This window comes from Cnephaeus nilssonii (assembly GCF_951640355.1).
Source record: "Cnephaeus nilssonii genome assembly, chromosome: 7".
In the NCBI taxonomy this organism is placed as follows: domain Eukaryota; kingdom Metazoa; phylum Chordata; class Mammalia; order Chiroptera; family Vespertilionidae; genus Cnephaeus; species Cnephaeus nilssonii.
This window is the reverse complement of record NC_137078.1, coordinates 17,014,350-17,031,514: the sequence shown is the minus strand read 5'-3', so window position 1 is coordinate 17,031,514 and position 17,165 is coordinate 17,014,350. Positions and strand designations below refer to the sequence as shown.

Sequence of the window (17,165 nt, the reverse complement as noted above, 5' to 3'; positions counted from 1 at the left end):
AGGATCATTCCAGCTGCTGAATGAATTTGGATATAGAGAAATAAAGGGAAGTAGAAAGACCTGTTAGGTTACTGCAATCATGCATGCCTGAGTGGATGATACTTTATGACACCTCCTGTAATGTAAATTGTTTTGTACCAACATTTACTTTTTTTTTTTCGTGTGTATCCATAACTCCTTGAGGGCAGGGAGCTCATACTTTTAAATGATGGATTGTATATATGACCTATATTCATGTCTATTTAATACGGCTCAATAAATTATTTAAAGGCCTAACAGTAGTATTAAATCCACATCATTGGGTAACAGTATGGGATCACTGAAAGCCTTTGTCATTTACTATTTCTTTAAGAAACTTTTATTCTCCAAGCCTTAATTTCAACATTATAAAATGCTTATAACACCTACCTAACCTAGTCTATTGTAGGTGGCAGGAATGACAGCAGGCGTTAGACCACTGGGATCAGACCAAACCTGGGTTCAGCAACCTCAGTACTTGAGTTCTGGTTTGGAAAGAATTCAGAGCCAAGACTCAACTATAAGAGAATACTTATTTATACAATCACAGAGGTGGAAGAAGTAACGCATAAAAGAAATGGGCTTAGGAAACAAGTTATAGAGGCAAAGTTTGGGACTGAGGAAGCTAATGGTAACAAGCCTGGGGGGAGGGGGAGGGGAGGGAAAGGCATGGGCATGCTCCTAGAGGGAGAGCTCACTGTATCCTCCATTTTAGGGGTTTCAAGAGTGGAGATCTTAGGGGAGGTCCCAGGGGAAGATCTCAATAGAATATCCATCAGCTCTCCAGGTGTGTCCTTTCAGGGTCTGGGCCTCCACTGATTGATTGGGTGACGCCAGGGCAGAGGGTCATTATCCAATGCAACTGGTCCTGAGGTCAGCCTTGGTGTCCCTTGTCTGGTTTTGCTGCTTTTCTGGGACTAGAGCTGAATACAACTGAGGCCTAGATGTTATCCCTAGGGAGGAAAGGTCAGGGGGTCCAAACCAAATGACCAGCAATATGCTAGGGAAGGAAAGGTCACCCTGGGGGGGAGGTTCCACCCAATAATTGTCCTTTGCTAGGCACCTGGGATTTTTGCCCTGGTGACCTTCTGAACCTGCTCTGGTGACCTTCTGTACCTGGCCATTGTCCTTGCTCTGCTCCTGTCTGTCTAATTGCCTACTACTAGTCAATAAGGATTGAATGAAAATGCCTGGCCACACCCATCACTTCCAATGGAAGATATCTGTTTTACTTCAACAGAAAGCAACACCCGATACAAAACACACATGCTCTTTCTGTATAATGCCTGTGAGATTTTAAAAGCTTTACATAACTGACTGGATTCTAACATACATTAATCTAATTCATTCCTTTCTAGTTATCCAAAACACGCACTCAAAAATGTTCCAGCTTTGTCCTAGCAGTCTTTGCCTTCGGTATCATTTTAGTGTTAACTAAAAACAACGTATCACCTACCCATCCCATCTTGGTTTTTCACATCATTACATCCCAGTAATTGCAGATGTAGCCCTAAACCCAAGGTAGATGTTTAGGAGTTTGATAGATGGTCAAGCTATGGAATTTACATTCTGAGCAGTAAGTGACACTGTCAAAACAATGCTGGCAGCACTTCTGTTGTGTTGCAAGGACCGGGGTTGTGATAACTAAGAGCTGAATTATAATGTCAGAGGCAACCCAAGTGTTACTTCAGTCCATTTACACCAGAAAGCAGGTGCAAGTCCGGTGAGAACATGGAAGCAGAGAAAGGTATGTGGACTTTGCCTCATCTCATTAGGATCAAGTAGAGGGAAGAGGGAACCCCAAAGATTTCTAAATGCGGGGTCATCTTTCTCCTCTTGGCCGCCTTCTCAAATTTCAATGCAGGGCCATTGACAGGAGGTCTCCTCCTGCTTGGGCGCCCACGGGGCTGCAGAAGCCAGGGAGTCCCAGGCCCCTGCTAACCAGGAGGCTGCTGAAGCTGAGGCTCGGACCCAGGAACCAGCGGAGCACACTTGACCCCATTGGCGGGCGCCGCCCCTCTGCCATTTTTAGTGGGTTAGGAGCGCTATCCTCGCACTGTAGGGCCCACCTCGGCTGCACTCTTCCCGCGCCCTGGAGGGGAGAGAGCATGCGCGAGAGGTAGCCCCGACCGGTGGCCCGAGGCCACCCAGGAGGCGGGGCCGTGAGACTGCGCACGCGCGCAGAGACACATAGGCGGAAGTGGCGCGCGGGCGCCGGCCCGGCGAGGACCTTTGCGTGGAGGCGGCAACCTGGCGGAAAGCGCGAGACTAGTCCAAGAGGAGGAGAAGCAGGAGGTGATGGCGACGGACGTGGGGAGGGGGAGACGCTTGTCTGGCCGGCGCCACCCAGTCTGGGGTCACCGGAAGGCTCGGGAGTAGACGTGTCGCTCGGGCCTTTCGTCCTGTTTGGGACCCGGCCGCCCCGCCCTCCTTGCCCCCGAGAACCGCCCCTCATCCCTCAGGAACCTGCGGGGAGAGGCTGAGGTTGGGATGGAGCGCGGGTCACTTCCTCCGGTGCAGACCACAAACCTGCTGTCATGGTGTCTAGGGAGGGGCGCTGCCCTGGGCCCCGTTGTGCCCTCCAGCCCGGGAGAACTCCCTCCCTCCTGCCCGGTGCCCGGGTCGCAGGCCCGCCGCCCCGCGCAGGGGCCTCACAGACTCTGGAGAAGCGTCCGCACCCGGGCTCCAAGCCTGCGTTTTAGTTCGGAGCTTCTTCCGGGTTCTGCGCTAGGCAGGGCACTCTGCTGTCCACTTGATTTGCAGCGCAAGGTGATTGTTCTTACCAGCTCGTTAAATTCATGTCTTAAACCCCCACTAGAAGCTATGCTGACCCTCCAGTCTTTGCAGCTCAGTTCTCTTCCCCAGCCGTTTTATTTTTCTTTTAAAGATTGAACGAAGGCCGGAAGATTGGGTGTGCTAAGAGAGTTTTGATTTTTTTAGTGGTGGACATAATCAGGAGGATAGCAGGTGTCGAGAATCGTTTTTTGGATAAACATTTTCTAAGTGAATTGAGATAGTTTGTGACTTGGAAGAGAAAGAGATAGCAGCATTTGAAAATAATTTATATAAGTGTGTTTTATACTACATATATATATAATTAGTTTAGCTTTATCGCTTGGAAAAAAAGAGTAACCTTCAAAAAGAGTAACCTACCACACGGTTTCTTAAACTTTGTGTAATGAGGTGTGTACAAAGAATTGGGACAGCATTTATTATTCTCTGTTTTATAATCATTCCCCATAGGTCATGATTAATATCTAGAGTCCACTTAATCTAACTATAATAGTAAGATCCTTTTATTTGTAGTAATGAGGGTGACAAAATACAGAATCAAGTTTACTTCAGGTTACTTACACTGAAATGGCATAATTTCCTCATATTTTACCCTTTTGTTGTGGGAGACTTTTCTTTTAAAGGTTGGAAAAGACTGGATTAAGAAATTTACTGAAATACTTTTGACTTCAGTAGGTCGTTGTAAATCAACATTATCACTAGTTATTTATAATTTTTTAAATTTACTATGTGCTAGAAATACTGCTTTTTTATTCAGTTTTAGCTGTTATTTGTGCCTTTAGGTAATTAAAATTAAATATCTGTGTTGTCTTTAGTAAGAGGCCTCAGGCAGTGAGTCACAGCTCTAGGTTTTTTGTACTTAGTTTTAAGAGTTACTGTAAACTTCTAAAGCAAAGCAAAATGTCGATCATTTAATTTGAAATGTTAACCAGTGTTAACTTTATGCTTGATTTTTTTTTTCCTGCACCACAAGGACATTGGCCTAATTTCTTTAGATGTTGATTAGTAGTGTCATTAATGTCTGAAATGGAAGGGATATAACAAACATTTAAGATCACAATTATTGGGTTTCAGAGCTCACAGGGTCTTCATCAGTCACATGATCTGACCAATGATGTTCTGATTAATAAAACTGCATTCTAAATGCAAAGCTTTAAAAGGCAGGTTTTCTAGTGCTGGTGCCTCCAGTAAGCAACAGAAGTGAATTTATCTCCATGTTCATTTTAGATGCTCTGTGTAAATTTTCAGTATGGATGTCAATATTTTGGCACAGATGTCCAAGAAGTAACAGTGCTGCAGGGATTTATGCGTGTCTGGTATAGGTCTGTGGCTCATAAGATTGCCAGTAGGTGTGTTGAAGTGACAAAGTATTAGAAAGAAGAGGAATACTATTGATTAAATAGTGTTTACTAAAGTGCAATAGAGCCCTTCATTTAATATGTTACACTTTTAAGTTTATAGTTGTAAGTATGTAAATCAGAGTTTATTCTTGTCTTATTAATTATTGTATTATTTTCCATACCATCAACTGTAGACCTACTTTTGCCCCCCTATGTATAAATCCAAAGAAAATCAACAGTCATCTATGGAGACTTCATGTTTTTTGTTGTTGTTTTTTTTTACAGGCTAACAAAAAATTGTGTGTTTCTCAGCTTTTTGCAATCCTCAAAACTTTTTTTTTTCAAAGACTTTTTTCTTTTGTTTTTAAACAGCTTTATTGAGGTATAATTGATATATATTTAAAAACAACCTGCACGTTTAATATATACAATTTGATGAATTTTGGATATATGCATATGCCTGTGATACTATCACCATAATCAAAGTAGTAAACATATCTATCACCTCCAAAAGTTTATTTCCCCTTCTGTGTCTGTTTGTATGATTAAGAACGCTTGACATGAGATCTACCCTTTTAACATGTTAAGCGCACAACACCTTGTTTTTAACTATAGGCACTCTATTGTATAGCAGATATCTAGAATTTACTCATTTTGTTTAACTAAAACTTTACAACCATTGAACAACACCTCCCTAAAGACTTTTAAAATTATTTTCTCCAAAGAAAGAAAACATTTTTTTGCCTAGGAGATGCTATTGCTAACGTATATCCTCCTTTCTGTAGTTTCTGATAAATCTAGCTTTTTAAGTCACTTGCAGTTGTTTGACTTTATTTTAAAATGTCATTAGCAAATATATTGTCTTAATATATGAGAAGCATTAGTTGTTCTTTACTCTTCTACAAATAAGAATTGACATTAATGTGAAGATGTCATGCATAAACTGTCATGGGCTTTAAAAAATTATATTTTTCTACATATAAAAACATAAAGGTGTGTTTGATGCAATAAATATGAGATTAGCTTTTGGAAATGAGAATGGTATATGTTTAATTTAATGACGTATTGGTCTTTATTAGGTGAAGATAAATTGGAGAGTCGACATGTTTTTGGTTGATTGGAAGATTGAATAGGGGAATTAATGTATTAATATCCAGAGACTATGAGATTTATCTGTATAATTTTTAAAGTGTGATTTGAAATATTATTTGGAGCATAATACTTTACGATCCAAATGTTTTGCTTACATGGCCTATTTCCTTCTTTAGGACTTAGCTCAGCAAGCAAAAGAAAAACTGAACAAAGGCGAGGAAACCAACAAAGATACCTTTGGAAAATCTGAATGTGGCAAAATAAGAACAATGGATCTCAAGTTCAACAACTCCAGGAAATATATTTCTATAACTGTTCCATCCAAAACCCAAACAATGTCACCACACATCAAGTCAATAGATGACATTGTAGTGCTTGGCATAAATCTTAGCAGATTTAACAAACTTACTCAATTTTTCATATGCATTGCTGGAGTTTTTGTATTTTACCTCATTTATGGATATTTACAGGTAAAAAATAGTTATTTGTTTATGGTAATTATAACAATTATGGTCAATAAAAGCACTTAAGAGTTTTGTTCAAGATATTTTTCTTTATAAGTTTCTGGTTTATTCACAAATTTGAAGTTTTCAGTATAGTAGTAGAAGAAGGCCTCTTAAAAGTAAATCTGCTTCAGCAGAGGTCACAGTTTCAGAATTCAATATTTTAAGTGAGGGAAAGAGAGCAAAGACAATCTTAAGAAATTAAAAGTATGAAAAAATTAAAATATTTAACAAAATATAGATCATGTAAGCATGTATTTGTTTTTAAACGTGAATAATTCAAGTATTGATTGGTTTCTGGCACATAGTTCTCCATTAAAATTTACTGTAATGATAGCACAAAAGCTGTATTCCAGTTCATTCTTCATTCTTGGAGCTTAATAATAGCAGGTCTATTTTGAAAAAAGCTTATACAGATGTTTTATATTTTTCCAAGGGTATCTCTTTGATCCTGTGATCATTGAATTCTTTTTTTTTTTTTTGAAACACCTGTTGTGTTTTCATTCTTGTTAGTTTCTTTTTCTATTCTAACTTTGGCAGAACCTTATTTTTTTTACCTGTGCCAAACATTTCTAACTTTTCCACAGTTTGTCTCACATTTGCATTGTGTTATGGCATAGTTGTATACATTTAACCAGCAGTAAATTCCTGACCTTCAAAGACATGGGCTGGATGGGAGGATCTAGGCTAGTGTAAACAGAATTTTGGAATGGACTAATATTATTAACTAGAGGCCCAGTGCATGATTGAATCATGCACGTGTAGGGTCCCCTACACGCTTTCGCTTTCGATCAGGGGGGAGCTGGGTGCCTGTCCGCTGGTGCACCAGGCCTTTCAGAAGCCTCCGGGGTGGCGGAGGCTTCTGAAAGGCCTGGTGCCTGAGCGGACAGGTCCGCGGTGGGACGTGAGCTCGCTGCCCCAGAGGCCCCTTCTGTGCCGCAGCACAGCCATGGTGCAGACACTGAGCTCGCACCGCCACTGGCGACGCAAGCTCAGTGACCCGCTGGCCCAATCGGCTACCACGACCACCCCGAGTCCCGCCCCCCTGCGCCTCCTGGCCAACCGTGGGCATAGCGAAGGTACGGTCAATTTGCATATTTGTCTATTATTAGGTAGGATGGTCAGTTCATTAGTATTTTCAGCCATTACCAACATTGCTTTTTATGCAACTCCCCAACATGAGAGAACCCTTTATAATTCAAGAAAAGGAGGGTATTGTGTTTTTTTCAAACACAGATATTTCTGGTATGCTGTAGTATTAATCAGAGTGAGATTAATCATTGTACTCTGACATTGTCTTAAAGATAAAATATAAGTATAAATAAAGGTGATTTGTGACTATTCCTTAGCTTATAAAAATGCTATGAAGAGTATTAGTGTAAAACAAAAACATGAATTAAAATCTTAATTTTTATAATAACTGACTTTGCCACTACAAAATGCTATAAAAATTCAGATATCACAGTAAAGAACAATAAAAAATAGTAAATTTTATCAAATAAAATCTAGAATTCTTGCTGAAAACTTTTTTTTTTAAATATTCTTACCAAATAACTTGGGAGCAAAGTTAGTCATTGCAAAGGAAAATGAATTAGAAATTTACTGTACAAATTTCATTATATATTAATGATCAGAGACTTTAATTTATAGCTAATGTGCAGAATTTCTTTTAAAATTAGATAAATCGCTATAAATATGTTTGTAACACCATTATCATTGTGAAATTGACGTTGCTACTAAATGACACATAATTGCATATTAAAATAGTTTAAAGAAAATGGTTGGAGTTTTGTATGGAAGTTAGCTGTATATTTATATAATCTGAATGCCAAAATACTTAATCAAGCTATTTTCATGTTTTATAGTTCATAAACCAGAAAAATCCTAAATACTTTGCAGACTTACTTAACATGATATCTAAATTTGAGAAATTACGCTGTATTCTAAATGTACAAAGTCTAGTTCAGGGTCTGTTTAGAAGCTATGTTTAGTTTTTCTTTGAAAGAAAATTTATACATAAATCTTATTTTTTTAATTTATTTAAAATACAGTTGAAATGTATATTTGTGGGGAAAATCTGATTTAGTAAAATAACTATTAGAACACCTCTTAATGACTTTTTAAGAATGTCTTTTAAAGAATTAATGTAAATAATACTTTATGGTACAACATTATGTTTAGGCAAAATAACCATTTCCTCACAAGAAGAAGTTTTATATAATTTGTGGCACAAGTATTCAAAAAATTAACGTTAAATTGACTTGAACTGATTATAGTTTTACAGAAAAACAGGCCTGAGATAATAGACTTCTAATGAAATATGCTTTTTAAATAGTAAATGAGCTCTTGAATCAGGTACCTTTCTCACTTTGGGGGCAACTCTTCTAATTTTGGTCTTTTAAAAAAGAGAGAAAGAAAAGGCCCTGGCCAGGTAGCTCACTTGGTTAGAGCATTGTCCCAATATGCCAAGGTTGTGGGTTGGATCCCTGGTGAGGATTTGGAGTCAGGTCAGGCAATGAATGCGTAAATAAGTGAAACAAGAAATCCATGTTCTCTCTTTCCCTTCCTCTCTCTCTGTAAAATCAGTAAATGTTAAAAGAGAGAGAGAAAAAAGCATACAATAATGTTGCTTCATTGCTATCCCTCACCCTTTTAATTTTTCTCCTGGTTTTCACACCTGGACATCTGGTGTCAGTTCTTTGGAAAGGCCTCCTAACTTCTCTAGTTATACCTCTGAGAAGTGTCATGATTTGAGTGTTTTTAATAAATGTTGTGTATTGGAATTTATTGTGAGGAAATTGGTTGTTCTCTTGAACTTAACAGTATTCATGTGTCTTTTGACAGGAATTAATATTTTCAGTGGAGGGTTTTAAGCCCTATGGCTGGTACCTTACATTAGTACAGTTTGCATTTTACTCCGTATTTGGCCTAATAGAACTTCAGCTTATTCAGGACAAAAGAAGAAGGTATGTGGTTTGTTTGTTTTTATTTTTTGACAGTTAAGTTCACTAGTAGTAGTTAAATTTTGTTTTTTAGGCATACAGAGTGTAATACATGAAATAAATGTAATAAAACATCTAATACCCAACCATTTTTAGCAGTTTAATCAACTTATTAAAAATATTAATATGATATTTTCATTATACATTGAAAAAAGTAATCTCTAAGTATGTTATCAAATAAAAAATATAATTTAGGCTCAACATGTAGTAAATATATTTTGAAATGAGAAAGCATATGTACATGTGTGTTTTATAAATCTCACTGACATAGGTGTGATTACTGAAAGATTTACAGTGCTACTACATCAAAGTGGTGAATTGAAATGCCAATACCTGTTTTTGTAGTGGTTTTTAAAATGTATAGTTAAGTTTTGTTTTGTGAGATATATTTCACTTAATATTGTCATATTTGTAATGTCCAGTGGCTGAAATTGCATTCTTAGACATCAGAGAAATTTCATAATATTCCTTTTCATCAAAACCAAAGGAGCTTGTTTGACAATATGTTTTTTTGTTTGTTTGTTTGTTTGTTTTGTTTTGTTTTGTTTTGTTTTTGTTAATCCTCACCCGAGGATATTTTTCCATTGATTTTTAGGGAGAGTGGAAGAGAGAGGAAAAGACCGAGAGAAACATCGATGTGAGAGAAACACATCGATTGGTTGCCTCCTGCATGAGCCCCACCAGGGTCTGGGCCAGGGAGGAGCCTGCAAGCAAGGTACGTGCCCTTAACTGGAGAATCGAACCCAGGCCCTTTGGTCCTGGGGCTGATGCTCTATCCACTGAGCCAAACTGGCTAGGGCTGACAATATGTTTTAAATGGGCCATTTGGATGGTAGAAACATCTCCATATATTTTTAATGGCATATAGAACAATATACAATAAAACCTTGCCTCTAATTATAATTAGAAAGTGGTAAGGAAATTGAACATAAGTTTTTGGTAAGTGTGGTTATTCTGACATATCAGAGCCTAATATGTAAATATTTCACATGTATATTAGGCAGTTTAAAATGTAATAAAGTGCTCTAATACTGTACTGGTATTTTGTCTTCATTGATACAAATGTTTAATCCTTCAGTGAAAATATAAAATTTTCAGAGCTTTTTTCTTTCATAAATGTTTTTTATGTTTGTATGGAAATAACTATAAAATTTTAAATATTTTAATTTGTATCTTCAGTATTTCTTCATGGGTCTAATTTTACCTCTCAACCTCTATATTGCCAATAAATTATTATAGCAGTGATATTAAAAATGTTTGAATCTGAGGATATCTTCTTCACTATTTTCATGCTCTGAAACTCTGTAAGATTTAGCCATAGGTGATAGAATAGAAAATAATTAAATATATATGTCAAGACTAATACATAAGGAACCCTCATGATTCATTACCTATTGCAAACTGCTGGACTTCTGTTGCTTCTAAATAAAAGAATCTACTACTGTCTCTATTAAATGAAAAACGACAAAGAAACTGCATCTCCTAAATTTTAAAAAGGTACACCTCCTTCTCAGCTACCCAAATAAGATGGAGAGTGAGCCCGAAGCCATGTTTAGCCCAACCATTAAACCACATGATCATACATATTTAAAGATAGCATCATTTGTGTTTGATTTAAACAAAGTGAAGGGATTTGAGAGAATAGATGTATAATAAATAAAATTAAGAATTGAAACCTTTTTATTCTGCAGCCCATGAAAAACTTTTTTATAAAACATCTTTGGAGGTCTGTTACAATGAAAGTACGCCTAATCTCATATTTCTGAATTCATTTCTGAGAATAATTCATCTCTGAATTTATTTAACACGTTAAGCACCATGTCGGTCACCAGTGACTGACACTATACTTTCCGTCCAGACCTCATCAGTCACCGGTGACTGACAGTATACTTTTCGTTCAGGCCGCATCAGTCACTGTTGACTGACGAAATACAATTTTAAAAAATTATATTCTTCTATTAATATATTTTAAGTAATTTGGAGATCATAAAAGAATGTACCTAAATATTACTTGTTACCAAAAAAAAATGTTAATGAATATTATTAAAACACGGTATACACAAAAATGGTTGTCCTGTGCAGGTTTCACAGAATGTTATAACTTGTTTTGTCAACTTTCTGGCAATATCTTGTCCAAATCTTGCTGCATTATCTTCGTAGCATTTTTTACAATATCTTCGAACTTTAGATACCCTTCCAGTTTTTTGTTGTAGTTTGTGACGAGATATTTGAGGTATATTTACAGTACTGCTACTTTGAATTTCTTCATCCTGACAATTTGTTAGATGGACAGCTAATTTCTTGTGAAATTCTGTGATACTCATATTCTTCTTGCTAATATTTTTTAATAAAATATGAGCATTGAGAACAGCAGTATTTAGTAGGAGCTCAAAGGTTAGCTTTTTATACCATTTCATGGATTTTCATAACGGATTATTATAGCCACTCATTTGATCAGATATATCAACTGCTGCTTTTTCTGCATTATAATCCACTACAATTTTTGGTTTCAAGTAGTGACCTGATCTATTTCAACATTCATCATCTCTGACGTATGTTTTGTTGAAAAAAGTAAGATGTCCCGCTTATCTTTCCATTTTAAAATGGTTATTCTTTTCTTGTTCTCTTTTGCTATAATTTCTCCCCATTTTAATTTATTTGACGTCACTTCATGAGTATTTCCCCATTGATTTGAACGTAATGTTCCTACTAAATGAGTATTATTATCGAGTAATTTATATGCTAAATCTAAACTCGTGTACCAGTTGTCTGTGTACGTGTGTCCCTTATTGAATACATCTCTGCAAAGAGACATTACAGCATTAGTTGGTGTTGTATTTTCTTTTTCTAAACTTTTCCCTGCATATACATGAAAAGCATAAGTGTACCCAGATCCGCAGCACAACTTAAATAATACCATATTTGTGTCGTTTTTGTTTTAAATATTGCCTAAATATTATGCGGCCACAAAATGGTATCAAAGATTCATCGATACATATAGCTTCAGATGGATCATACTATTTATTGAAATTTATTTCCATGTTATCTATTAGTTATATTTTACATAAATTATTGGAAACATCTGTCTCCCTATTGTCTGAAAAATGCAGCATTCGTAATAATATTTCAAATCTATTTCTTGACATTATATTTTGGGGGAAAGTTTGCATATATGCAGGATTATGGGACCAATATAAACGTAAAGATGGTAGTCTAACTAGTCCCATCCATAGAATCAACCCAAAAAATGTTTTAATTTCATTTTTGTTTGTCACTGTCCTCCTACACAAATGCTGCGAGTTTTCAATCCCTAGTTTTTGCAACACGTATAAGTTCATTTGTTTGGCGGTATCCTCAAACAATTCATTAGGCACAAACAGTTCATAAGAATTCTCTACTGTTGCACATGACTTTACATTCGAGTCTTCAATCCTAAAGCCAGACAGATAGGTGAAAGGCATAATCCTTGGTTGATTACCTCTCGGATCATGCCATTCTTCAAAATCCTCATCCTCTGATGACGAAAAAAGAACGACTACGACGTTTTTTAGGAAAACTAATTTCACTTGAATCGCTTTCACACGCTTCTACTGACATTGTCACTCTTATGGGTAAAGAAAAAATTTTAAAACTACACTGGAACACGAACCACAGACAGCTGACTGAAGAAAAAGCATTTCTAAAAGAATAAGAGTACAGGTTGCGATAAATACATACAAGAAATATATCTGAAAATATACATGCAGTCTTATTGCAACCTGACACAGATCTCCGGCCGCCAGCATATCGGTGAAATCGGATATCGCGGGCTAAATGGAAAGGAAGACAAAACAGGCTTGGCGCTTAACGTGTTAAGTGGCACTGCTCTATAGACCTTTGCTTAGTTTTTGTCTTTCTTTGTTTTTATGAATACCAGTGTACTTTAAAGAATACCGGATTTGGAGTCAGAAAACAGCTTTGAGTCTTGCACTGCCTCGAAACAGCTGTCAAGAGCTCAGGGAAATTTCTTAACTTTTCTGTTTCATATGAGAATCAAAGGTGGTACATGTGTGGTGAAGCACATGGTCAAGTATAATACCCTAAATATACCACTTGTTATTTTGCAACAAAGATTACCTTGTAACTTTATTACTTCAAGTTACAATTTTCCCACCATATCTAAGGAAGTATGCAATTAGGATGTTAAATAAAAACAGAAACAATGAGAATCCCACAGGCAAGATGATGAACTCGAATTTCCTCATTTACCAATGAGAAAACGGACCTAGAGGAGTGCTGCGATTTTCATGAGTTCATATAGCAAGTTGCTCTCAGAATTGGGCCTTTTGAATTTAGGTTTTCTAAGTTTCAGGCTGGGTGTTTTTTTTCTACCTGTTCTATGCTGCTTTTCTAATCATTCCTTGTGATTTTTCTGGCTGGAATTTTTTATTTTCTGGCCATTGTTTGACTAAGGTGACGTCTATCCTTACCGAGAGAAGCGGAGCTGTCCTGCTTACCTAATGGTATGCACTGGGGGTTAAACCCCACGAACGGAGTAAAAATCAGTGTTTGTGTACACTGATGCATACGGGCATGCCAAATTATTTCCATGTGGACTTTAAATGTTGACCACTGTATTAGTAGTTAAGTAGGAAAAGGCCTCAGAATTGAAATGTAAGTGGAAATGATGCATTCTAATTGAATTTTTCCAGTAAATTATTTTGCCTTACATCTAGCCATATTAAAATATGAAAGAATTTTGTTCCCTTGATTTAAACATGAACACAAATCCCAAAATAGGAACTAGATCTAAGGAGGCAGCATAACATAATTATGTGAACAGTGCTTCCTGTGTTAGTCACACCAATGTACAAGAGTATTATTTTAGACCATTAAATGTCTAGTCAAAGTGAGCATATGCTCACAGTGATAGCTCAAAATTCTGAAGATGCCAAATTAAGAATTTTCTTTAGAAAATCCAGATAGAACTCAAAGTAGAAGATTTGGGATCATAACAAGAGAGTCAGATTCCTCATCAGAAAGTTGGCTGTTTTAACATTTTACAGAATACAGACAGAAATAAATCATAAGATATTATAGTAATAAATATTATGTGCAGAGTTTTAAACATGTAATTTTTCTAGAGAAATTCTGTTCGAGTTTCTCTAGCAGAATGGGTGGATGTACTTTTCCTAATGCTAGATGGAAACATTAAGAAACAGAACAATTTAGAAGTTATAAGTTAATTAAGGTGCCTTTTACCATTATAAAGGCCAAAATTTATTTTTATTTTTTTTCTAAATTTAGTCAAGATAGTTTTTATACCTTATACCTACAGTAAGAATGTAAGTGGCTAATATACCACTTTTTCACACAGTTGGGAGTTCTCAATTAAGATTGATTAAATAAGGGTGAATCATTATTTTTAGTGATATTCTTTTATATAATAAACAAGGTTATAACTTTAAAATAGTGATATTTAACCAATATTTCTAAAAATACTAAACAGAAATAAAAAGAGTAAGTAGACATTTACACATTGTAAACACATTATCTAACAAGTATGAATTGGGTCCCAAAATGAAGATTTTAAAAATTGTCTTTTACAGAATACCAGGAAAAACCTACATGATAATAGCTTTTCTTACTGTGGGTACTATGGGGTTATCAAATACTTCCTTGGGCTACCTGAATTATCCGACCCAAGTCATCTTCAAGTGCTGCAAGTTGATTCCTGTAATGCTAGGAGGAGTTTTTATTCAAGGTATAGTAACGATGTATTTTCATCCTGTTTGAAACTAGTAGGCTATATTATAGCATCTAGCATTAGGAAAAATATTAAACTTTGGTCAATTTAATGAACATTGTAGATATTATAACAATTCTGAGTGATAATATCTGAAATCAATAATTTGAACTCAGATAGGATAAAAATAGTATTTTGTTTTATTCTTTTAGTCTGGAGTCTACTTACAATTCCAGAAATACTGTATTCACATATTAAAAGCTCAGAAGCACCTAAGTACCTGGAAAGCTCCTTTTTCAATTATTTCAGTCCTGTACTTTTCAGGGATCTATCTCTACCTCCTTATACAAAAGGGTCATTCTCATGTTGAAGTAAAACTTAACCTAAGCAGAACTTCTGTTTTACCAGTTCTGCTAGCTTCTTGATTTCCTAGAGCTCCAGTCAAGTTACAAGCTCTTTGGAAATAGCAGTAAAAGAGGAGGCAGTCAAAGCAAGAAGCAGCAGAACAAGTTGTTCATATCACTGTCATGAGGAATACTCATGTGTTGATAATCAAGTGTTTCTGTATCACCAACATCCTTATACAACCTGACTTCATTTTATCCATTAGTAGTCTTCCCAAAAATCCCTTTTAATGAAAGCACATCTGTCAACTACTTTGCATATAATTTCAGGATAACTATTCACACAGGAAAAAACAATGATCTCAGTCCCTATTAAAAACCACATTTAATGTCATAACTAACTGAGCATGTATAATATTTCCTTACATTCCTTCCAAGAAGTTACGCTACATGGTTTTGTTATTTAAATGTGGCTATGTTAAAATAAGTTAATACTAACCTAGTAGTTATTTGATCATGGTATTTGTAAACTTAAACAGTTATATAGCCTGAATAATTACTCTGGTTACTTTGTAAACTTGTAAACTAGAAGAAAATTCATAGCTGTATGTTATACATAAGGAAAAGGAGGCATTAATTTCCATAAACTTTTTTAGTGTTCATATTAATTTCCATATACTTTTTAAATGTTCATATTTACTCACTACCATAACAGATAATATCTGAAACATCAGTGCTCGCTGATCATTTAATTTTCAGAAGATCTTCTGTGACTATCTCATGCCTTGACCTCAGTGTTCTTCATATATTTTTGACAGTAGATATAAAAAGACTCCTGACCTCCTTGGTTAAACACATAGATCTAAAACTATGCTGAGTGGGTCTTTCCATTCTGAAGTTGACTTACATTTCTATCACACAGGCAAGCGTTACAATGTTGCAGATGTGTCTGCTGCGGTGTGTATGAGCCTTGGCCTGATATGGTTTACACTTGCTGACAGCACAATTGCACCCAATTTCAACCTGACAGGTAAGGAATTTTTTTGTCTTCCTAGATTTTGTAGACAGTTCGGTTTACAGTAAGAATTTTTACAACTTCATAAGGATTTTAAATGATGTGACATCTGTAAGTCTCATCCTATCTAATAAAGATGGAATATCTAATAAAGATGGAATATGCAAATTGACCATCAGTTCGCGACAAAGATGGCGGTGCCCACAGCCAATAAGGAGGGAATATGCAAATTGACGCAACAAAGATGGCGGCGGCTGGGCCAGGATGCTTGCGTCATCGCCATGGCGATGATGCAGGCGTTTCGCCCTGCCCCGGCTGCTCCAGGCCTCTGGGCAGCGCGCAAAGGTGGAAGGCGGCTCTGGACTGGAGCAGAGGCAGAAGGCGGCTCTGGGCCGGAGCAAAGGTGGAAGGTGGCGGCCAGAGCGAAGGCCCAGGTCCCGGGTGCCGGCAGCCAGGGAAAGGAAGGCCTATTGTTGCACAAATCTTCGTACATCAGGCCTCTAGTATCTAACATAAAGCTTTCAGACTTTCCAAATAAGTTGTAGTAAAAATATTACAACTCTGGAAATACAGCAATGTTTTTAGTACAAATGTATTCTGATGTGACAGAAAGTTCTTTGCTCAGTCAAAATCTTCTGTTATCAAGTACAGTACATGATAGATCAATTTCTTATGGCTGAATTGGAAATATACACATGAATTATAGGAGAATCACAGTAATTTTTTTATTTTTTTTTTAGGTTGAAACTTGCACATTTATTTGTCATTGTTTTAGCTAAAGAGGGAAAGGTATACTGTGCTTAAATATTAAACTGGGTGATATAAATATGGTCATAACCTTAACATGCTTAAAGTCTCCACAGTAGTGTGCCGTGTGGAATTTTGTAAATTAATTTTATATTTTTTTTCACAAGCAGAATAGGTATAGTATGTTTAGAAATAAATAAGGATAAAAAATGTGTTAGAATCTTGTTTTCATTCTAAAGATCTTATGGAGAAACTGTTTATATATACATATTGTCATTCTTAACTATTTAGTTTTATTTATAAAATTATTTTAGTATCATCCCATCTCCCCATCTCCTAACCTGACAAAAATTGTATTTAAGTATCTAAGTCTTCAAAGAAACTCTGAGAGAACAGAAAAAATATGTATATTACATATATATTATATATACTACAAAGTATAGTAAGTATAATTATTTGTGAGGAAAAGAGTATTACATAATGAAGAAAATAATTTACATCAGCTTCATTATTCTTACCTGTTGTTAGTCAACCTTTCTTACTAATCTGTTTAACCAGGCTAAGTTATGGGATTAAAATTTAACCA

At 36.1% G+C, this 17,165-nt stretch overlaps 1 protein-coding gene across 4 annotated transcripts in view; it reads left to right on the top strand.

The window, feature by feature from the left end:
* Positions 1 to 2,200: 2,200 nt before the first annotated feature.
* SLC35B3 (solute carrier family 35 member B3) overlaps positions 2,201 to 17,165 on the top strand; it is a 30,526-nt gene continuing 15,561 nt past the window's right edge. For all 4 annotated transcript variants that reach the window (XR_013813771.1, XR_013813772.1, XR_013813773.1 and 1 more), the window contains exons 1-5: positions 2,201 to 2,313; positions 5,420 to 5,713; positions 8,591 to 8,712; positions 14,337 to 14,491; positions 15,740 to 15,847. Coding sequence is in view for 1 of the 4 variants with exons in the window: in XM_079776846.1 (XP_079632972.1) it covers positions 5,513 to 5,713; positions 8,591 to 8,712; positions 14,337 to 14,491; positions 15,740 to 15,847 (586 nt within the window). In the remaining 3 variants the exon portion in view is untranslated. The remainder of the gene's footprint in view (positions 2,314 to 5,419; positions 5,714 to 8,590; positions 8,713 to 14,336; positions 14,492 to 15,739; positions 15,848 to 17,165) is intronic.